Source organism: Ceratotherium simum, chromosome 9 (assembly GCF_057802395.1).
Source record: "Ceratotherium simum simum isolate JZ-2026a chromosome 9, ASM5780239v1, whole genome shotgun sequence".
In the NCBI taxonomy this organism is placed as follows: Eukaryota; Metazoa; Chordata; class Mammalia; order Perissodactyla; family Rhinocerotidae; genus Ceratotherium; species Ceratotherium simum.
Window position 1 is genome coordinate 48,259,651 of NC_141908.1, and position 24,689 is coordinate 48,284,339.

General features: G+C 40.6%; 1 protein-coding gene across 1 annotated transcript in view; it reads right to left on the reverse strand.

Annotated features, from left to right (window-relative positions):
- STK39 (serine/threonine kinase 39) overlaps positions 1-24,689 on the reverse strand; it is a 278,513-nt gene that overhangs the window by 201,501 nt on the left and 52,323 nt on the right. The window contains exons 2-4 of the mRNA XM_087435340.1: positions 18,092-18,204; positions 3,350-3,458; positions 61-202 (exon numbers count right to left, since the gene is read on the reverse strand). Coding sequence (XP_087291466.1) covers positions 61-202; positions 3,350-3,458; positions 18,092-18,204 — 364 coding nt within the window. The remainder of the gene's footprint in view (positions 1-60; positions 203-3,349; positions 3,459-18,091; positions 18,205-24,689) is intronic.

The following is a 24,689-nucleotide window of genomic DNA, read 5'->3' on the forward strand; positions in this document are numbered from 1 at the left end:
TTACAAACTAGACCTAAAGATACAAACAGCTGAATTTAAATATCTCTGCAGAAATCATACCTGTGAATCTGACCATTTCTGTGTAGATAGTCTAAGCCTTCCAAAACCTCTTTAAGAATTGTTGCTATTATTGCCTCTTCCAGAACTCCGTTCTTGTGTTCTCCTCGGTTGACAATGTATTTTATGATATCCAACATTGAACCTAAGTGGACGGAGAAAAGAATTGAAAATTTTGTGTAAGCACCTTCATTATCTTTTCACATAGGGCTCCACTATTTAGAAAATTAAATGGGAACATCAAAATATGTTTTTTGCTTATTTAACATAAATATTCCCAAGGCATACAAACAACTACATGGCAGCACATGACCAGAAAGACTACATCCAAGTCTGCAAGAGCATTTTCAGTGTGAACTTAATGAGAGGATTCTGGGTCAGGAACTAGAAGATTGTTCAGGGCCATTTCAGGGTTGGTCCCTTTTCCCTAGGCACACAATTGGTTATAGACTCAAAAGAGGGTTCAAGACATCTGAACTGAAAAAGAAAGGAACGAGAGGCCAGGAGAAAAGGTAGCAGTGAACTGCTGAGAGAGAGAAACACAGCTTTCTTAACACCTAGAACACAGGAGGGAAGGGAGAAAAAACGTATGTTGCCTCTAGACCCCTGCTTATAACCAGAAGTCCTTTCTGTGACTTTAGGCAATCTTTATTTTCATTTACTTGATGCATAATGTACTGACTTTTATAATAATGAAATAAATACACAGTACTTTGTTACTATAAACAGATTAGTATCCTTGGCACTGTGAATTCATGTTTCAACACATATTAATTAATATTCCAAACCTCTGGGTCATGTTAAAAGCTGTAATTACCTGAGGGTTCCACATTTCTGAGGAGTTAACAAATGGCTTACCTCAGGACCTGAATTTGGCTGTAGGCTATGATTAACTAAGAGGATTGAGCTTCCCCACCAGATATTACTATACTGGACTAGCCACTCGCCCCTCATTAAAAGATTTGATATGATTAAATATTAAAGAAGAAAACAAATGAATATTTTCCCCCTCAGAGAGAAACAAAACATCTCTTTACTCATTGACTCTTGGATTTTTGCATCATTTAGAAAACGATACTTCCAAAAACATTTTATTTTTATCTTATAAGGCTATGCCATACCAGGCATGCATGCATTTCTGGCCTGCTCAAAGAAAAGTGAGCACGAGTCCACAGCTGCCCACATTCCCCTTACCTGTGGAAACCTGTTTAAAACCTGTTCCTCTTACCTAAAGCCCAGGGAGATTAAATTAGATTCTTTTAAAAAGACAATGAAATTTTCTATCAGGTTCTCAGGAACGGAGATGGGATAGTCTGAAGCCTATAAAAGGTTAATTGAGATAAAAATAAAGAGAAGAGGTAAAATTCTCAGCTTGAACAGAATACTTGGGGCTAGCTAGGGTCCCAGGTCACCAGAATTTCTCGTTTCCTCAGAGTCAGTGGACCCGCACAAGAAGAGATCAGGATAAGAGCATCTTACGGACACAGCACCGTCCTCTGCAGAACCACCGAGCAGTCCCGACACTCAGCACTGCAGTCTGGCTCCAGCTAGGCTTCCTTTTTCTTTTTGTTTCCCCCTTTTTTTCTTTTCCTTTTTAATTAAAAACCAAAGTAGCCTCTCAAGGAAACAATGACTAATAGGATTGACAAGACTGGGAACAGAACCGAACTAAGCTCTCCCAGGCTCCCCCATTGAGACCTACACAAGCAGACCCAAGGCAATTACAACACATTCGTCACCTCATTTCTGGGCCTCTGCTTGATCCAAGATAGCCTCTTTAAAAAAAATGAATTAAGATGCCTCCCTGATTCAGCCTTAGCTGGAACTACGTCTGCAGATTAAAATGGGCTCTACAATAGAAATTCTGCTATGTCAGTCTGGGCTTCATCCAGGCACCACAAAATGTTCTCCTCTGCTCCTAAACCATACTTCCATGTCTCAGAAAGATATATAAGGAGTGAGAGGCGTGGGTATGCTGGGTGTTACAAAGGTAATCACTTGGGCTTTCTAAGCATCAATTTTCAGGTCTGTGTGACGAAGGTGACAATATTTGCAGCATAGCACAGCTTTTAAGTCAACAGGTCCTACAGTCACAAATTCCAGCACTAACAGTTATCATGTGTGTGTGACCTTGGGCAATTTGCTTAACTCTCTTGAGCTTTGGTGTACTTTCTGAAAAACAAGGATGGTGACACTTGCCATTCAGAGTGTTGTCCAGATTAAATGATATAAGGTAAGTAAATTGCCTTGAACAGGATCTAGTCACAGAGTAAGTGTCCAATAAAGTTAAAGGGTTGTCATTATCATTCCTTATCAACTAGTGATGTTAAAAGGTTAAAAGAAATAAAATACAGGAATGTAAAAGTGCTTGATAAATTAAATTGTCAGTTGCTTTTATAACTTCAGTGACCTGAGACTAGACAGGGAAGGTTACTTTCCCTTTCCACGTGCAAACATAGGATGAAAATAATGTCACTTCTGATCAACGATGCAAGCAAATCACTTAGCATGCAGAAAGTTTCTCCCCATTTCATTCGAAACCACATTCGTTGAGCAGCCCCTGGGTGTCAGATTCAATGACTCAGAAGTGCATTAGACCAAACTTGCTTCATGAAGTCCACACTCTAAACTTGAACTGTCCAATACCATAGCCACTAGCCACTTGAGGTTATTTAAATATAAGCTAATTAAAATTGAATAGAAATTCAGTCCCTTAGTAACATTAGCCACTGGTCAAGTGTTCAAGAGCCACATGTAACTAGTAGAAACTGGGTAGGACAGCTATAGAAAATTTCCATCGTCAGAGAACTTTTAATAAACAGCACTGAAATAATTCATTATATTGCAGCATGTTAAGGACTTGAATAATATTAAAAACAAAGAGTTTAAAGAAGAAGGACTGGTTAACTTTTCCAAAGAGAGCAAGGGGTGGCTGCAGAGAGGACGTGACCTTTTAGGGCATAAGAACATGGAAAAGGAAGGTCAGACATCTAGGGCAGAGGAGCAGCGAGGGGGAGGGCACAGAGGCATCGGAGTGCAGAAGATATTCAGGGAGCCTCACCTACACCGGGAAGGCCAGGGCAGAAAAGGACATGGATAGTCTAGAAAGGTCAGCCCAATTATGAAAGGCTTTGAGTATCAATGTAAAGATTTCTGGACTTTATTCTCTAGGCAAATAATAAACCAAGCAAAACTTTTAAATACAGGAGTAAGGAGATCAAATCTAGTCGTATTCAATATGCTGGCTCGCACAAAAAGGGAAAACAAACAAACAACAACAAAACCCACTTACCTCCACTTAGTAACTTCATGACCAGCCAAAGTTCATCTTTTACCACAAAAGAGGTATAATAGGTCACTACGTTGGGATGGCTGCATTGACTCATGGCTTGAATTTCTTTCTATAAACAGAGCAAAACATCACATAATATCATGGGGTGAAAATCAGGGAGCAAAACACAAGTGAACCACAGTTGAGTACCCAGGCACCTTTCCTACCTAAAACCATACCTGAGGGCTGCCTAAACCATGAGTTCAAAGAAGTTCCACAAGAACTAACTCTCTCACCCTCAATATCAACTTGCTAGAAGTAGAAAGGCCTCTACAGAAGACCATAGAGCCCTGTGGACCAGCCACAGGACAGAGGAACCTCAAATCGCCATTATCACCCAGACAACACCCCAGTCTGCCAGCACAGGGCCCTGCCATGACTAAGTGCCTCCTACCTGAACTGAAGGCCTTGACAGAGAGTCAAAAGCCTGGGTGAGTTATTAGGATACCCGGGTCCTGGTGCCAGCCTGGGCTCTAGCGGATCTTAGCTCCTGCCTCATCCAAAGGGGAAAAAAAAAATTGTTTCTGTTTCCCAGGACTGCTGTGATGGTAAATGAGAAAATACATATGAAAATGCAAGAGCATCATTTCCCAAACTATATTTCAGGGTAGATAGTCCATCAATGACAAAAAAAAAAAGGCACAGGGGTGGGCAGGCCACGTGAAATAAGCTTGGAAATATCAGATAGTGTATCTCACTCTAAAAGAGTCATAGGGAGTATTAGTACTGTCAAGGACTCTGAGAAGTCCTGCAGTAGATATACTGTCACAGTTGAATCAACATTAACAATGCAGGAAAATAATGCTTTGTATGTCAAATTTAGGAAACTGCTGTAGGGAAAAAAGTTTTATATAAAGACATAAAACAAAAAAGTTTTGAAATCAGAGAAATGGGCAACTTCAATAAACCACATTTTTCTGCAATAGTCAAGTTCATATTGGCTTTGGTTTGTTGTTTTAAGTTATTGCCAGATGACTCCTATAAAGCTTCAGCCGAATGGTAACCCTCAATCACAGGTACCAGACCAGACTTATTCACTTTCAAGGTGTCCAAGAGCCACAAGAATAACTTAGGTCATCAAAGAAACCTCATTCATGCTATTATGTACTTATGATGAAAGAAAAGTGTATTTATGCATCCTATAAATATTTTCAGTAATAATAAGTGTCTAGCTAACTCTGAGTTAACTTAATGTTGCCTGACCAGAATATTCCAACCTGGGCTGAAATTTATACATATCTGGTACAGCTTAATCCTCAAATTACCAAGACCCTACAGGTCAGATAACTTGGCCAAAATACCATGACACGTAACACATACACATACCTTAATATATGTTGATTTAAATGCTTTTTACCAAGGACAAACTAAGAAAATCACTAATTTTTCTAGTTTCTTTTCATTACATAACAACACATTCCCTTCATCATTTCCCTCATCTATTTAACTGAGTACGGGTTTTCTAAATCTGACACTTTTCAATTCGGCAACTCCTGTCCTTTGAACAAGATCTGAAACCTGAGGTCCAGTTTCCATCCGTTTCTGGTGTTAGGTTTTGATACCCTAAGACACTTCTGGAGGAGAAACGGAACACTGCCCAGGCCATTCCTATTTCAAGTCGCCAGCATCTGTTTATTGTGTGGATGGCCCGCTTCGAGGGCCTCCAGCATTAGGGAGGATCCAGTTTAAACTGATGCCCCCGTTGCTCACAGAAATGAGAATAATGTTTCTTGAAAGTAAGTGTGCTCCACATTCTCACCATTTTATATTCAGTGTAAATGAATGCCTTCCTAGCTTTCTAACTCTAAACTTTTTATTTTTTTTTTAATTTTTTTTTGAGGGGGGGGATTTTTTGTATTTTTAATGACTGAAACAAAACAGATCTAGAACCGCAGCTTCTGGAAGAACCATTTGTTCTTGCCGGTCTTGTATCTCTCCTCGAACTTGACCTTGGCCTCTCGTCAGGCCTTGCATTTAAGAGCAGGGTCTCTGAAGACATCCGGGTTGACGACAGTTTTGTCCAAGGGAATATCCACAGAGTACCTTGTGGGCATGTAGTTCTCTAACTCTAAACTTTTAAATCATTAATCAAAACGCACAATGAACAATCAACGCTCACAGGAAGGGAAATTTTTTTGCATTGAAGCAAAGCTGGATCCGAGTCTGGAAAAACACGTTTTTTTAGCCCTTTGCATTTAGATGCCTGGTATCACTTCCTATCCAGAGTATCAGGTTCTCAGACATGGTAGTGAGCAAACTGGTGTGTGTGTGTGTGTGTGTGTGTGTGTGTGTGTGTTAGAGAGAGAGAGACAGAGAGAGAGAGAGAGAAACTCTTTTAGATAACCTATGGATATAATTTATCAAATTCTATTCCTTCAAAATTTTGGGTCTTAGAAGTACCAGCTGGATATTTAAAGGTCCTGAGGATTTAAAGAAAAAAAAAAGGGATACAGATACTGTCCCTACTAATACAACTCCAGGAGCAGTGTAAGGGCAGATCAAAGAAGAGGTGGGGGACCTGGGAGTGGACTGGCATCAGTCTGACCACTCAACTCCATTGTGCTTCCAAGCAATATCATTGCTCTCTTCACCATTGGGCAAGGGGGTTCCTATCCCCACTCCTACTCCATCCATTTTACTGCACAGCCTTTCCATGCATAGAGCCTCTAATGCTTAAAGACATGATGAAACCTGCCTTAGGAAAAACACGAGTCACTCTGCCTTGGGATACGACCTGTGCTATCGTGGAACCTCCATAATAAGTAATATTTCCACAAACAGGGTAGAAATATACTTAAAGAAAGAAGAGCCAGGTGCTCTACCTGCCTATCCAACACTTATTTTAGTTTATATATAGACTTTTTGTTCAGTTGCCTTCTCGAGAGGTACAAAATTTATGTGTTTATATTTTTGCTCTGGTCTGAATGTCTGTGTCCCCCCAAAATCCGTATGTTAAAATCCTAACCCCTAAGTGCATGGTATTAGAAGGTGGGCCTTTGGGAGGTGAGTAGATCATGAGAGTGGAACCCTCATGAATGAGATTAGTGCCCTTATAAAAGAGACCCCAGAGAGCTAGCTCACCCCTCTGCTACGTGAAGAAGCAGTGAGAAGTCTGCAACCTGGAAGAGGGCCACCACCCGACCATGCTGGCACCAGATCTCAGACTTCCATCCTCCAGAACCATGAGAAATAAATTTCTGTTGTTTATAAACCACCTAATCTATGATATTTTGTTACAGTAGCGCAAACTTATATATTTTTTATATTTTATATTTTGAAAACCATAAATATTTCCTGAATCAAATAGTATTTCTACAGAACCACCCCCTCCATTTCTTTTCAAAACAGTGATGATAGTTGCTACTTGAATCCTTCCTCGGTAAGCATCTATCAACAAATTATCCAAGCTTTTCCCAATGGCCTAACTTCACTCATATGGGTAGGCAAAGCCATTTATTCCCAAACATATTCATTTGTTCTTGTCCCTAAAAATGACAAAAGTATTGCCCAAAGATGAATAAATGGATATAACTTAAAAAAACCTCTTTATCCAATTATTCCTAGAGAAAGAATAGGTTCTAACACTCCATTCCCTTAATTAGGACACAATCCACAGAAGAAGTATGATTTAGAGCAGAGCTTCTCAACCTTGAATGTGCACAGAGATCACCTGTAGAACATGTGAAAATGCAGATTCTGATCTGGAGGTTTGGGGTGGGGCCTGAGATTCTGCATTTCCAACAGGCTTCCAAGTGATGCTGATGTTTTGGGTCCAAAAACCAGACTTTGAGTGGCAAAGCGGTAGAAGGCAGACAGAGAGGCACTTGAGAGGAGAGACTGTGAAAGGAAGGAACACAGAGGGCTGCAACGCTGGGGACGCGGTGAGAAGGTCTGAGCAGGAGAGCCAGCCCAGTGGCACTACCTAACTGATTCTGACCTGAAGAGAGGGGTAGGAAGCAAAGTTGCAAATAAGGGAGACTGTAGCATCAGCGTTCTGAATTTCACAAGTACGAGAAAGGGTAAAAACTCAAAGGGAGAGAAAAACACGAGGGTAAAGTTAAGAGAACTCACAGAACTCTGAAATCCAGGCAACACATTTGCCAAAACTATAGTCAAGGAATATAAAACAGTGGCTCCCTTAGAAGTCTAGTGAAATAAGACCTAGACCTGTCATCCAGTGCCAAACCAAGCTATGGCACGGTAGTTAATCTTCCCTGTGGCTTCAAGAGCTGGATCTGCTCATGCAGCTTCATCTGAAACACACCACAAGTGAAATTTCACAAAAGTAGGAAAACCGACCTAAAACGGGGGAGCAAATAAAAAGCCTTTCCATCTGCTAAAACTGAAGTGGCAGCCACAGCAGCATCGCTCTGCTGGGAGCGACGTAGGCAGAGGACAGATCAGAGGGACTCCCACGCACCACTGCTGTGCCAGCCCAGCCAAATTTGCCAAGCCAGGGTATGACACAGGCCTCTCATATGGGACATACGAGGTTTGGTGGGGGATAAAAAAACATGGACTATCCTACCCTGGAAATATGATGGGTTGGGAGGATAAAAACAAAAAAACTGGAAAAATGAAAAAAAATCACTGTGTTTAAATATCTATGAGGGATTTTCTAATACTGCTATATGGCCTTTGTCCCCACCCCCCAAAAAATTATTACTCCTATAAATAGTACTGAGGACAAGCAGGACTTGTGATTAACAAGGATGTGACCCACAAGGTGCTACAGAGGAGGCCTACGCTGTAAGACACAGCTGGCTTTGAAGACTGGCTATGCCACGGGCCAGCTGGATTACCTGGGCAGGTTATCCAGTGTCTTTGAGCCTCAGTTTCTCTTTCTGTAAAAGGAGCTTAATAATGACACCTACATACGATTGTTGTAAAGTAAGCAAAATGAGATCTATAAAACTCCTAGCAGAACGCCCAGCACATAAGACACACGTTAAAAAGTCAGTCCCTCAATGTCTTGGCTCCTTCTTCGCGTGTGAGCCTCACCATGTTGATCACTAATCTCAAGGGTCCCAAGCTCCCAACTAAGCCTCAAAGGCAGAGACAGATCTTGGCAGCAGCATCCACCTTTTCCTATAGAAACATTACATAATGCTCTGTGTGTGCCCTGTTGGTTCAGGGAGTGTCCTGGAACGTGTGTATAGGTCATTGGGCTATGAATTTTGAGCTTCATTCCTGAATCTAAATTGTCCCCACCTGTGTTTTTCCTAATTATGTCACCCTGTGTTTAATTTATCCACCTTGCCGTAATTCATGCATCCTGGTATGCTGCCTCAAAGCCTTCTGGAATAAGGAGCCTAAATATATACTTATGCAAAGGGTTCAGAGCAAAGAGAAATAAAAATGAGTTCGAAGAGATAAGAATGAGGAAAAAGTTAAAGCCTAGTTTCTTTTGTCCCAAAGACCCTGAGATTCACAAAGCATTAAAAGGAAAGAGATTTCATTACCGAAAGGGAACAGTTTAAAGGGATTCTGAATTCAAAATCTGAAACTATACTTAACCAAATTAGCATATTTTCACAACTTATGTAAATCCTAAATAAATTCTTCTTCATCTGATATTGGTGGCAAAACATCCTACTCAGCCTTAGTTAAGAAATCAAACCTACTCAAGCTCGAACACCATGTGCAGTTAAATCGGAGGAGATGCTATTTCTAACTTTATTCCAAAGCAGCAGTTCTCAACCTTGGCTGTGCACTGAAATCGCCTGGGGAGCTTTAAAAAATACCAACGCCTGGATCCCAGCCCCAGGGACGCTGATGTAAATTGGTTTAGGATACAGCCTGGGAATGAAAATTTTCAAAAGCTCCCAGGTGATTCTCATGTGCAGCCAAGGTTGAGCACCAAGCACTGAAATGCATTATTCTCTCAATGAAATGCTGAGACAAACATCGACCTCCCAGGCACATTTCCACACTGCAACTTAATCTAAAAAGGAAAAAGTATACATGATCTACAATACTATCAAATGAAACACACATTTCCAAATGCAAGAGATAACCAAATACATCTTTAAAATGTATGCAACACCCTCCAAGCATTTAAAGAATTCCTTAAACGACACGAGGGAAACTGCGTTAAATAAAAACACTTTTCAGAAAGTCATCCTTCAGTTTGCACTTCCGTAACACAGCATCATTATGAAGCGTCACCTAATCCATCTTCATAAAGAACCCAATGCTTTATGTAGTGGAATTTTTATAAAAAAGAAAAAAAACCCATAAACTTCAATGATTTCAAAAGTCAGCCAAGAAACTGAAGAGAAAGATTGACAAAGCTCTTATAAGAGCAATGAATTTTTCTACGCTGTCATTTTCAATCACGAAAAATGACATTTTTTTTAATGATAAAACATCATATACCACATATGCAGCAAACTCTTGTCTCTTTTAGAATATCAATAGGAAAAGCCTACTCAAGGAAGAGTAAGTCAAATATTCTGATTTGTACTACTTACAAATGAATCGACCAATATCCCTTCCCAATTAGTTTTGTCGTTATTTTCATATGATTTCATATCAGTGTTTATCCGAGTACAGACCGACTGAAAGTAGGATTAGAACTGGGAAAAGTCTAGATATTTTGAAGACAGGGAAACATTTGTAAGAATTAGGGAAAGGGAAGCATAAATTCTGTGACAGCCTTAATCAGTGTTTGCTGAGAAGTATTTAAAACTGGAGCGAGCAGCTATAAAAGGTAAAGTGTCATGCGAGTTGGAGGTCTGGAAAATCCCTTGGAATCAGCAGGGAAACCACAATGGGTAAATATCTACTTGCTGACAGAATGGAACGTACATCCCAGGCCCTACTTGCTTGGTTATGATGTCACAAAGTTGGGCACTCCACAAAAACTTTTTAAAAAAACTGAAGAATTTGCTTGGAAACGTAGAAGCCCCTGGTATAATTGTTTTCTTCAAAAGAAACAAGGAGGGGGAAGAAAGCAAAGAATACAAGAGCGATGTTGAAATACATTGGGGAAAACTCAATGGGGAAGAGCCATTTCTTTCAGAGTTGGCTAAACAAATTCTTTAGCAAACGGTAATAAGGATGACCAGTTATGGGTTCTGAAAGCTCTTAGGTTGCCCATCGTGGTCTCTGAATCAGACTCAGCTACCAACAAGTGCTGTTCGATCATTTAATTGTCTATGATTGAAATTACTGAAAAAAGTAACATCAAAGACTTCATTAAAAACAGCAACATGAAGAACGTTTCTTGTCAGCCAAGTTATGCTGCTGGAAACCTCCAGGCCAACCTTTAGCACTGCTGCTGTATCTGGCTTCATCACCAAACAATGAAAATGTGGGGTGAAATGTGTCTTTTTCTTTTTTGTGGTGTCCCCTGTCCCACGCCTGGGTACAATGTGCAGTCCAGGGTTTTGCCAGGGAACAATCCTCTTGCAAAAGTGGCAGAAACCCTGCCTAACACTCTCCAAACTTCTCCCTGAGTATTTCAGAGTCCGTCTTTTTCAGCAGCTGCTTGATTAATAGTGGAAATAACAAAAACAAAATAAGAAAGAAGATAACGTAGGAGAGAACAAAATCATGTGTCTCAACCGAAGCAACAACATTTTCCAGAAGTCTATGAGGATGGCAAAAGTGAGATTAAAAAAAAAAAAAATGAGACGTAACTGAAGTTGTATTCAATCTGGGGATGTTTTCCTCACTTTCTCCTACTGTGCAAATGAGTATGTGCTGGGTCTCTTTGTTACTGAGCCCATGTAGGTCCAGAAACATAGAGAGTCCTTGCAATGTTCGTTTCTGCCTACTTTTTGGAAAAAAAAAAGATGTGATGTTGAACATTTTGGCAAGCCATTTCTAACAAATGTATAAAAACACTTAAAAATAAATTCAATTAGTATATTTAACTATTATCTGACTTGACTATGAGATAACTTTTAAATTTGATGTTCCAAAAATGAAAATTTTCTCCAACGAAATCATACATATTCCTAAGCTAATGTAACTTCAGAGTTGTAAAAATAAATTAGTTTTGCATAGATATGGCATTTATTCTCTAATTTCTTAAAAATGTATGTCTTCAAAATATCGAAAAATTTCCTATGTCTAATCCTATTTCTAATTAACTGGACTATACTTGGGTAAACACAAACACCACAGCATACGCATATAATTACAAAGCTAAGAGGCAAGAGACAAATGAACAGTACAAAATTTAATGTTTGAGATCCAAAATGCTCAAAATAGTACTACATACTTATATTTTAATGCTATACCCTTGGTATAAAAGATTCTACAACAAACAGCCAAATGCAATTTGTTACCACATATGATGAGGAATGAGATGGGATATGAATAATTAATTCACTAATTAGAAAATTCTTTAGTTCAAAGAGAATGGAAAAATACTTTCATTGATACAACAAAGAAAACAGACACATCATAGCTTCCAGCTTTTCAAGCTGATGTCCCCCAACTGGAATAATTTTTTCTACAATAAACAAGCTTTGCAAATGTATCAACACAATTACAGAGATTAGATAAAACAGTGCAAAAAAGGCTTTTTTTTTTTTTTAATTTTTTAATCTCAATTAAAAGGAAAAAAGGGGCCGGCCCAGTGGCGTAGTGGTTAAGTTCGTGCACTCCGCTTCAGCAGCCCGGGGTTTGCCAGTTTGGATCCTGGGCACGGACCTACGCGCTGCTCATCAAGCCATGCTGAGGCAGTGTCCCACACAGAGCAACTAGAAGGATGTACAACTATGACACACAACTATCTACTGGGGCTTTGGGGAGAAAAAAAGAGAAAAAAAGGAGGAAGATTGGCAACAGACGTTAGCTCAGGGCCAATCTTCCTCAAAAAAGAAAAAGGAAAAAAAAAACACTTCTGACTAGAGGAACTGCTCAGAGGTCCTCACGTACCATAATTTAATTTTAAAAAGATGACCCTGTGTCACATAACAATTAGGGGATAACTAAACTCTTCTCTCAAATGACCATCAGGGAAAGTAAATATCTAGAGCTCTGTTCTCCAAAATAACCTACAAATCATAGGTAATTCATTCCTCTAAAGAGAAGGATGGAAGGAAGGAAGGAAGGAAGGGAGGGAGGAAGGCAGGGAGGGAGGAAGGCAGGAAGGGAGGAAGGCAGGGAGGGAGGGAGGGAGGAGGAAGAGGAAGGGGGAAGAGGGAGGGGGAGAGGGAGAGAGAAGGGGGGGCAGTAAGGGGGGAACGGAGGGAACAGCAGATCAAGAGAAATGAGAAATAATCAATAAAATAACACTATAGCATAAAGCAAAATTAGGACAGCGTCTTTGTTCTGAGGAACGAAAGCTCTTGACTTATCTATGAATACTATCAGTGAGATGATAGAGTAAAATATCTTTATAAAGATGATACAGGAAGAGAAGGGCATATGCCAGAATCTTCCCAGTTCAAGACTGGGAAACCTTCACTAGTTACACAGCAGAAACAGATGGCACACCATGTACCCAAATCTAGGAATTTACAGGGGGTTTTTATTGTTACACCACAATACTGGAGTGACTTGACTCTGTCCTAAATTACAAAGCATCATTTGCTAATAATTAGTGTTTTTGTTCAAGCGATTTTTAAAAAGCAATTTCATTAAAAGAATTAATTTTTAAATACACAGAATCATAGAACTTCGGTGACAAAAATAAATTTTTGCCATCAAGTATGATTCTTCATTGAACCAACAAGGAGACTGAGGACCAGAGGGGAAACCGATTCGTCCGAAGTCCAGGATGGCAGTGAAGAGCATGGGCCCTCTGACCCCGGGAGCTCCTTTCCCTCCATCACAAGTTTCAGCACTCATCATTTACCCTGTAGCCATTGCTTTGTGAAATGACTTTGCTCACATTTGTGACCCATCACAAGCTAAAATATTTTAATGATCACTACATGTTATTTCATAATGTAATTACTTAACTAGATATTCTCTTCCTTTCTTTTTTTTTAAGAAACAAGCACTTTGCCTGGCCCCAGGGCCATGATTTCTCCTACACATACAGCTCTCCCACTCCTAAGTTCTGTGATGTATGCGAAGGAATGAGAAAATGCTACTCAGTTTTCTGTGACTAGGTACCAAAGACAGACTGAAAATATGAGAACTTGAGTCTAGAGAAAAAAATTGAGAAGGATACGGTTAATATCTAAAAATCATAAAGTCAAGTATGGTGATGAACCACGATGTTTATCAATCCCTGGGTAAAAAAAAAAGGAGAGTACCCAGAAGGGTGGAAAAAGTGGGTTTTAGGATAAATAAAAGGAAGGACCATTCACATTTATGAAATTCATTGTCACCTGGTGATAGAGACTGAAAAGACAGATGACTTCAGAAAAAGCAGATTAATTCTTCACTCATGTAATGGATTTTAAGGGAAGCCAAGTGTGCCCTCGAGTAGCATCCCTACCCTTTGAGGTTGACCACAAACCAGAGAACTAAGCTCTTTCACAAAACCTCAAGGCCACCTTCACAGAGAATACACTAATCTTCAGGACAGTGGCTCAGACCCATTTGGCAAGTCTTAAACGCCTATTGGAAAGCAAGAACTGCCTCAACGGAATACACATCAGAGAACCTATCCATCTGCTAAACCATTTCTAGCAAATAGAGGAGAAGGTGCAGAAAGATACCTCTAGCTCAAAAATCTCACCAACCCAATACAAAAATGAAGAGACTCATTTACTAGTTCAAGGGCTCCCGAAGGAAAACAAACTCTCTTTGTTTTCCTATCACCTAACTCAGCGCCTAGCATCTAGTAGGGTTGAATAATTATGGAGTTAACAAGTTCTGCTCTAAAACTATAAATATCTCCCAGAGAGTGTTAAACTAATTATAATCAGTCATTTACACCACTGTGGAATTAACAAATATGGAGTTAACAACTAATGTGGGATTAACCAATCTCAGAAATTATCAAAGCATCTAGGTTCGGATGGTCAGGAATCTAGAACAGACCAGTAAACACCCCCTTGGCTCCTGGAAAATTAACCACCAAGATCATCATACCTAGTTAAAGGCCAAGGTCCAAAATATATGGAAATGTAAAAGAATACATAGAAAATAATTAGTTTAGATGAACTAAATGTTATTCATGTGATGCCAAGGAAAATATGTATTCTAGGGTTTACTAATCTAATTGCTGTTAAAATAAAACGAATTTTTGGTGAGCACATATCTTTGTTCTCCTGTACATACACCCAAAACTCATCCTTTTTATGGGCCTAAGCTCAATGTAGAAACTCGTTAAGTATTTACCAGATTAATTAATTAATGTATATTAGATCTTAAACCAAATTATCTTTGAGGAATATTACAATACCCATTTCAACAGTATGAATTGTATTTAAATTACCAGTTATTTAGCACCAATGATCTTATCTAACATTTCTTTTCTTCTCTTCATTCTCAGAGAAGCTGGCACTGGAATTATCACTTTGCTTCAGAAATCATGAAATCACTTGAATCCTTCTCCAGCCAAACCTGGAACAAACTCCATGACCACAGGAAAACCTACTGATAGCCTCCATCACATAAAGAAGCACAGTCCACAGCCAGCTGTCCAAAACTGTTCTATGCCATCACATCTGACCTCTATGTGTAAATCTCACCTTACTAAGGGAGTCGAGGCAAGGCGGTAGGGACAAGGCAGAGAGTAAGGGGTGGAAAGTGATATAGTTTCAGCAGAGGAGGCAGATGTTCCAATAGCCAGCAAACAGTTGATAATTGTGACTTCTATGACATAACCCTCTCACAAGATTAGGAGTCCAGTGACCATTGTTTCTTGTAAGAACAATGGTTTCCAGTTAACACACGGCACAGTTTGTGAACTGATGCAGAGCACTGACCTGTACATAATACACACACACATGGAATTAAAAGATTATTAGGATACCGGATGTCCAAACACTGCCAAAATGTGAACCCACAGAGATAATAAAAGTGTGAGCAACAGCAGTATTAGAAATCGAAAGGATTACAGCAACTTTGCTCCACACAATCTCACGTGCCAAAAGCTAGGCCAAAAAACCTGGCAACACTGTGCAGCCGATACTGTGAACTCCATTTCTTTTTGTTTGAAAAGGACTTGGGAGGAGGACATCCTAAAGAACCAGCCTTTCTCATCTCTAGAAATATCAAGACATCAAAAGTTCAAAGGTTCGGGGCCGGCCCTGTGGCTTAGCGGTTAAGTGCACGCGCTCCGCTACTGGCAGCCCTGGTTCGGATCCCGGGCGCGCACCGACGCGCTGCTTGTCCGGCCATGCTGAGGCCGCGTCCCACATACAGCAACTAGAAGGATGTGCAGCTATGACACACAACTATCTACTGGGGCTTTGGGGAAAAAAAAAGGAGGAGGATTGGCAATAGATGTTAGCTCAGAGCTGGTCCTCCTCAGCAAAAAGAGGAGGATTAGCACGGATGTTAGCTCAGGGCTGATCTTCCTCACAAAAAAAAAAAACAGAAAGAAAATCAGTGACATTTAGGAAAAAAAAAGTTCAAAGGTTCAAGATTAAGGAAAGATCAAAGCAATAAATTAATACACCTTTTTAAATGAAAAATAGGTAACTATGCATATATACTATACTCTATTAACACAACATGGCCATTAGGGAGAAAAAAAAAGAATGAGAGAAATAAATTATTAACTGCTAATAAGCAAACTCATAAATTCTAAGATCTCAGATTAATGGAGCCAAGCAAAAAGTCATAAAAGCACCAGTCCTTACACTGACAGCTCTGCCTAAATTACAGTACCTCCAAATCACATTGCTATGCCTCCTGATCCCAGGGAAACAGAGGGAAGGGCCTGGAATAACTGTCTCCCTGCAGATCTCCACTGGGACCCTTACATAGCTACCATCACTGGCAGCCAACTGCTGATAAAAAGCCAGCAGAGGGAAAACATGGAGGCTTTGGCCAACTGAGGGCTGGATAAAGACCAGAGACCACAGCACCGGCCCAGAAGGCTGGTTCCAGAACTGTCAGACTCAAGCACACACAAGGCTTATACAAATTCCGTATATACAAATATTCTTCTAGTGGCAAAAAGATGGCTGTGAGACCTCCAACAGAGCAACACAACCAAATACAATTATCATGGGCAAATACTTCAGTGATATTTCCAAACAGTGCATAAGTTTAAATGTATACTCCAAATTAAAAAAAAAATTAACGTATACTTAGCATAGCCACAGAATTCGAGGTCTCCTAAAGGGATCTTAGGGATCTTCCAATTCAACTCTCTTTTAAATAGGTCAGAGCTGTTAGGTAACTTGACTAGAGTTATAAAACAAGTTAGTGGCAGAAGCAGGACCCGACTCTCCCCATAGTTTATTCAACGTCTTTTCCACTCAGAGAAGTGACCTTGAAAACCGGTTGGATGACAGGCACAATTTGATTGGTCACCGTGATAGCAAGCAATAGAAGTATGCAGTTATTATATCAGTAAGAACAAAGCACAGCTGAAATTCTGAAGAGGATAAAAGCCTTAAATGTAGGCAAATTTTTTTTTTGTTTTTTTTTTTTTTTTTGAAATTAACATTAAATTGTGGAAGCCCTTACTTTCATCTGAGTTTTAGCTGGCAGTCTGTTGTTTCAATCTCTGTGAAATCTACGCCCTGTGTAGCCTAATTTAAAATGTAAGGCCAAACAGATCTGGAAAAGTACAGCTTTACCCTTCTACTTAATTTATACTATAGTGTACTGTAATTAAGCCCGAAATAAAAGCTATATTCTGAGTAAAGACAAAAAGCCCTTGTCAATGGCATTCCATTCCCAATGTAGAACGTAACAAAAGACTTCTTCATTTGCAGCCAACTGTCATTATACTTTGTAGCTTGTATGGAACTACTGGACTAATATTTGCACTAGGATTAGTGCTGGGATAACCAATCAGTTAACTCCTCCACTGCAGTTTTCTATTATCCTCAAATAAATGGCCAAAAGGAAAAAAAGAAAATTGGCAAGCAGAACGACAACTATATTTATGAGATTAAACTCTGAAACCCTTCACAGTTTGCTGGGCAACTAATAACCATTTGCCAAGCAGTTTATTTAATAATGAGTCAGTTAAGCCAAAAGCAAATGTTCCTTCAACCAACCAATGCTACTACAGTCATATCCACACTGACAAGCTCCCATTATTTAGAGCTTCATTTAGAATAAGAAGTACAAGTTGCCATGTATGAAAAACAAACTCCTCTTATTAGTCAAATGCAAGCTACCCTGCAGTATTTTGAATAACTGAAATATGTAGGGGATTTTGCAATTTATGAAAGCCAAAACGACCAATAAATTGTTTGGGGAGTAATTCCTCTTTGTGTCATGATTCTAGACCGAGGGCCGGAAGCTGGCCATCCAACCCTGAGCTCAGTATCACATGATCTTAGGTCATCTGAGTCTGTTCCCTCGTTTTATAAAATAGAATTTCAATACTGAGACCATGCCCACCTGGGGCCTATGAGGACTGAACAAAATACTGTTTGTCAAAACAAAGTAAGCTGTATCCTACACAACACAATCAGAAGCTACAGTATAATCAATAAGGGGAGGAAAAAGCCATGTGGGCTGCTTTCCAAGAAATTCGTGTGTCAAAATAGGAGATAACACCAAGTTGCCTTTGCTCTCTCCTCTCCCTGCTTCTCCCACCCGTCTCCACACACCCATAAGTTAAAAGCAACTAGCTGGTATCCCCTTCATTTTACTTACTAATAGTTCATCCATACTGGTCTGGCATTTTTCCAGGTTGATCCGCTTTATTGCTACACGTTCTTGCCTGGGTTTGCAGAGAGCAGCCTGAACCACAGCAGTAGCTCCACTGCCTGAAACAAAATAAAAACAACATCAGCTCTCAAATGGCACACTGTCTGGTTGCTATTCATGACCCCTTTCATAAACAAATATCTATTTTTTTAAAAAGTCCTCTATTGGAGGTATTCAAAACATTACCATTTGACATCTTTTTAAAAGAGTTTCTTAAGTCGGAAAATAATTATCTGGAGGAGGAAAAACTGGACTTTTCTAGGGGATGTAAAAACAGTATCTGCCTACCAGAGGCTTACAATCCAGGAAGATGACCCACATCAGAAGAATCCATTGCAACTCAGCGTGTTTACTGCCACTCAGAACAGGGCTGAGAAAGTGACGGGTCTGAGGTCACAGGAGCAAGGGACATGAGCATCTAAGCACAGGCCTGCACGGAAGCCATTACCAGCCTCAGGTCCCAGTATTTTCTAACTTCAGGGCCTCTGAAATATCTCAAGCTCTTCTTCCACTTCAGCCCAAACCAAACCACTCCAGCCTGAGCCACTTCAGGGCTTCCACGAGACGCTGTGACAACTTATCTGCTCTGAGCACTCTTTGAACTTACTCCTTCCGAGCTTGCTCTACAGAGAGAACAGGAATCGACTCGAGTACGCTCATGTTGAAAGCATGACTTTCAAGGATGCCAAGCAAAATGATGCAAATGTGTAATTACAAAAGCTCTTGGCATTCATATGAATTTCCTATTTCTAAGGTTTCATGATCATTAGCTAATGCACTCAAACTCCTAGGAGACAGAGTCATGTCATTATCCATATTTTATAAGAGCAAAATGTAGACGTGTAATGATTTGTGGCAGAGCACAAAGAGCTCCTAATCGGATTTATACTCCATAGGGGCAAAAAGACCTCTAGGTTAAGGCATCTCAATTCTGCAAAGAATACAAAAATCTCATTCTAATCACATAAACCCTCTACCACTGCAAGATTGCCAATGAGAGAAACAGCCTGTGCTCAGGACTGTGCAAAAGGGGGCCAGATGTGACCACTGACCTTTCTCCTTAACGTTTTCTTTGGGTACTACTTCCCAAATGAGTCATCAAATATCATCAAGGTGGTGGGGGGGGAGGTGGCGCATCTTTTGGCAGTAAAGAAGAGAGATCAGTAGTAGCTTTCCCTACATATGTGATAGAAAGGCATGACACTTCTAGTGCAAATCAAGGCTGTCCCACCCCAAGGAAGCGCCCAAATGGATCTTTAGAGCTGACGTTCTGTCCTTTCTTCTGCCCTGTGGCCTCATCATCAGCCTGGCCCCCTGACCTGGTGACCTGAGCAGATCACCCTAACGCTGCAAACCCAGGTCTCCAACTTTAAGACTCCTGTTCCAGGGAAGTCCCACCATGTTCACTGGGGAAGAATATCTACCTACTGACCACCTACTGTACAGTAGGCACTTTACTCAAATAATTCCCATTATAAACATGTACTTTTTTTTATTATTGGCATCATTCTAGACATGAGAAAACTGGGACTCAGAGAACTTGCCCACACAGCTAAGTACCTGAGCCAGGATCCAAGTTAGGTCAGCCAGACTCCAAGGTCCATGCTTTTTTCTACTTCCCACAAGCCAGAGCACACTCCTCCCTCCCTCACTTGTTTTGGCCTTGCTAGGAAAATATTTTCTTCTGTCCTATGTGGTTGAAGAAAAGAGAAACAACCTACAGCAAAGGTTCAAGTGAGCCTCTCTCACTAGAGTTCAGTTCAAGGAGTGTTGTTGGCAGAGGTTGTTTAAAAAGGCCTTCCCCTCTCTAATTTCACTGCTTGCTCCATCAGCTGCTACTCCAAGTCCCACGGGTTGGCCTCACTGCCCCTGCAGATCACAGCATGTTGGGTTCAATCCAGAATGCTCCAGATACCAGAGCCAAACACTACAAAGAGCCCTGCTGACAGCAAAGTGTATTTTCCAGTCAAGGTCTCCAGAACAAGAGACCATCACTGAAGGAAGCCGCAAAGTGATAAGTAACTAGTTAGCACTGGACCTGGTACCCAACAGAGAAATCAACAAACATCATTAGCTAGCTGCCGATGGGAAGCCATTCTCAGCGGCACGTGTTGTACATCTCCCCTTAATTCCATCCCTCTCTCCTTAATCCACATCCCCAAACATTCTCAAATCAGGGGAACTGAAAAACAGGAAAGATGAAAACAAATTCCCAGAAAAGATAAAACAAGTGCATATAATATGGGGCTACCTCTCCTAGTCAGATAAGTCCTTGACTGTAAAAGTCTCCTGACTTCCAAGCACACATGAAAGAATATCGACACAAATGAGAATTCTAAAAAGGGGGAGGGAGTGGTGCGGAAAGTCTTTTATTTGAGCTATACAACTAGAGAACTGTTATTGCTTTACAACTACAGCTGACTAAAGAACAACTGGCAGCTTCTCATCTCGAGAGAGAATAAACAGGAAGCTTCATGACCTGAGATTGTCAGAGCATGAATGAATGGAACCACTCACTGGACAATTTGGGAGATTCCACTTTGAACCTAAAGATTTCCTTCAACTATAAGAGAGATCAAGAACAACATCAGAGGTGCAGGGAGCCTTAAAGACCATCCAGCCCAACCCCTCACTTTATGGATGAGGAAGGGAAGGGAAAAGAGCTCTCACCAGAAACCAAATTGGCCAGCACCTTGATCTGGACTGCCCAGCCTCCAAAACTGTGAGAAAAGTTTCTGTTGTTTAAGGCACCCAGTCTATGGTATTTTGTTATGGCAGCCCGAGCTGACTAACACAAAAGGCTTTCATTGTCTATTCTAAGTCATTCTCCCACTATTACACATGGTCAATTATGCCATACAAATTAGAAGTTCTCAAAAACTTCCTAATTAAGTCAATAGCAATAAGAGTCAAGATTCAACTAAAGGGTCTCTGGGAGGCCATTGTAGTTCCCAAGTCTTAGGTTAGTAAGACCCTTGAAAAGAAGGTGAGATAGGGATTCTATCCAACCCTGAAACTGATTCCCACTGTGACGTTGGGCGTACTTTCTCTCTAAAGCTCAGTCTCCTAAACGGGCATATTAAAATCTACCTGGAAGGCTTAATAACACAACGTGCTTCACATCCCTGAAAAACATCAACTCAATAAATGTTAGGTTCTCTGGGACTATTTCCCCATCTGTAACATGAAGGAGGTAGACTATATCTGTAGCTTATACAGCACCCAAGGGAGAAGAGAGAGGGCAAAGCAGCTCCAGGTCAGGGTTAAGTTTCATTTTGCTTACCAGGAAGATCCAGTTGGTTTAAAATGGGGAAGAGGATGGCTAAATTAGATAACTAGAAGACTAAATGATTTCTAAGATCTGATACAGCCTGATGAGTCTAAGAGTCTAAAATATAAGAGATTAACCCAGAGAATTCAGGACCAGCTATGAACTAACATTCTATAGCTAAACTCCTCAATGATAATGTACTTTGATATCTAACCTAAAGAAATGATTTTTAAAAATCTTTGCCCATCCAGATTGCATGAGTTCATATCCCAGCCCTGCCACATACTAACTGCTTATCCTTGGATGACTTCCTTGACTTCTCCATACCTCAATTTCTTCATTTGTCAGATGGAGATCATACCACCATGTTCATAAGGTGGCTGTGAGAATCAAATGAGTTAATACATGGAAAGCCTTGGAACTGTGGCTAGCACATAGGAAGCACTAAGTAAATCTTAGCTAGTATTACTCCTCAGGGAAATCCCTCCAGGTCAACTGGTGTCCCACCAATTTGTCGTTTTAGTGCTACATAATATTTCATGATGTTGATGTACCACAATTTATTCAGCCCACCTTCTATTGATGAGTATTCTCTTTATTTCCAGGTTTCCCTCAATACCAGCAATGTAGCGATAAACATCTGGTACTTTAAAATATATATATATTAGTCCATAAGAACTTGTCTTTCTGTCAAAGTTAGGAAGTAGTCAATTGTCCAGTAACCCCTTCCTATAAATGTCAGAATTTAAAAAACAAACAAAAAAGGCACTACGTTAGCCTCTGACGTGAATGGTGGCCAGTGGAAGGAAGTTCTGTCATCACATCCTACTTAAATGAGGAGCACCACGCCAAAATTTTAACAAGAGTTTGCCCATCTTTTAGCACACGAAAGGACTCCTTAATTATGCTTACCTGTCCTTTCTCAGTGAACAGAGTCCAGAGCTGTATCAGGCATTCTTCTGAGATGTGCTGGCTGGTGGTATGTAATAAATAAACAAATGGCTTTGGTCCAGCTGATGATTTCTTCCAGTTCTCTTTTTACCCAACTTACTCTATGTGCTCCAGTTACATCATGTGTCCAACCTCAAAGCCCATGAGGCCAATCAGGTCCCATGAGGGCCAGAAGCTCGCCAGGGTGTGAATGGACAACACATGAGCTCTGCAGGGGCACAGCTGACACTCTGTGAGATCGCTGACCTAGTATGGCAAGATTCTGATTTTTGCAGAAAAGCTGAAAACTCAGAATTTTGTGTGAGATCTCCTAATATCATAAGGTTAGCAATTAATTTTTTTTAATATAAAAGCTTGTCACAGGCCATATTTTGCCTTCCTGTGTTACTACTATTTCCCTTCAAAGGTGTACCCTTCCTTACCTGATGGTTCAAGTTCAAAATTATTTATTAAATTACACATCTGAAGTTGCTATTCTTCTAGATCAAAAATGGTCGCATTTCCTACGGCTCAACATAATATGTGAATGTACTCAGGACATCGGCCCAAATTCATTTACTACATGTCGCCATGTCGCCTTCCACCTCATCCTACTATTTCACACAAAGAGAAAACTATCAGAGCTATTCTCCTGTCATTTGGTGTGTTTATGTGAACACAAAGAACGTGTGCACAGTAAACTCACAAGTCAAACACAAAGAACAGAAACAATGAGACAGGTGTGACGTGCAATTTGCTATACAGATTTCTTTACAAAACAGACGCTACCACTGGCCTGTCTGGATAAATAGTACACAGACCATGTGTATACACCAGGCCGGGCACAGCAAGGCCACATTTCATAAGGCAGCTACAAACGGGTGACCCCTCCTCAGTGACCTGGTTTGTGTAACAGCCAAGCTGATTGAGTTATGTCCTTCTGCTGCTGTCAAAAGAACCAGTGAGTAGAGCCTCTGTCTGGGGTTGTCAGAGCAGATTTAGAGCTTACTATAAAAAATAATAAAGATCAGGGTGGGGTGGAGAAATGGCCACTCAGTGAATACACTTACATTTCACCACCGAGCTGGATACACCACCTTACCTAGGAAAGCCTGGATTGTTAAAACCTTTAGAGGTCACAGACCTCACCAAAGAAAAGCAGCGCTTGTATGTAACTCAGCAAGAACCATCTGATAATACCACAGAAAAATAAAAAGTAGCCCGGGGTTCTGATCATAAGAGAGATAGAGGGAAACCAGTGTACGGAAGCAAATTGGAATGAACGTCAATAAACTCACCTTGGCCTTCAAGCTACATCTAAAGCAACAATTTTAAAAAAACATTTTAAAAAAATCTATAGGGCCGGCCCCGTGGCTTAGCGGTTGCGTGTGCGCGCTCTGCTGCTGGCCCCCGGGGGTTCGGATGCCCGGCACGCACCAACGCACCACATCTCCGGCCATGCTGGGGCCACGTCCCACGTACAGCAACTAGAAGGATGTGCAGCTATGACACACAACTATCTACTGGGGCTTTGGGGAAAAAAAGGAAGAAGATTGGCAATAGATGTTAGCTCAGAGCCGGTCTTCCTCAGCAAAAAGAGGAGGATTCGCATGGATGTTAGCTCAGGGCTGATCTTCCCCACAAAAAAATCTATAGTATACTTAACTAAACTCAGAAGGTGCGTGGATTGGGATTAGCTAACATAAAGAAAATCAATAATGAAAATTATTATTAGGGGAGACAGGTAATTTCCAGACACCTGGTTAAAGATGAGTGGTATATATAGGATAACAAGCTGTTAAGTATCAGACTAATTTCCATCTAATTCAAAATGATAATATTGGGATTTACTCCTAGACATTTTTTGTTTTCTTAATGATACTCAGTAGATAAAAGAATCACTCTGTAAATATAATTACTTGCCAGTAAAAAAAAAAAAATTCACAATTAGTCTGAAGAGCACGCACTTAGCGGTTAGACCCCTCAAAGCTGAAGCTGGATTCTAGGATTCTAGTTCTAATGTTGACACTGACCAACACGAAACTTGGAGTAAAACATATAATCTGTCAGTGAATGTGTGTTTCTTTTTTAAGAAAAAGACCATGCTATGTTGATGGGGGGGGTGGTGACAACCTAGCCCCAGGGATTGGCTATGAACCACTTGAGATGTGCCTTCTTTAACAACCCCAAGCAGAGTTAGTCACTTCCTCTCTGCTCCCAAGGACTCAGAACAGCCTCACCCTAGCATTCACATGCTTATTGGGCGGTCTCCCTCAGCCTTATTACTTCCAGAATCAGCCCTTCCACTGAGGCCCCTGCCTGGAACACAGGAGGCCCTCAATG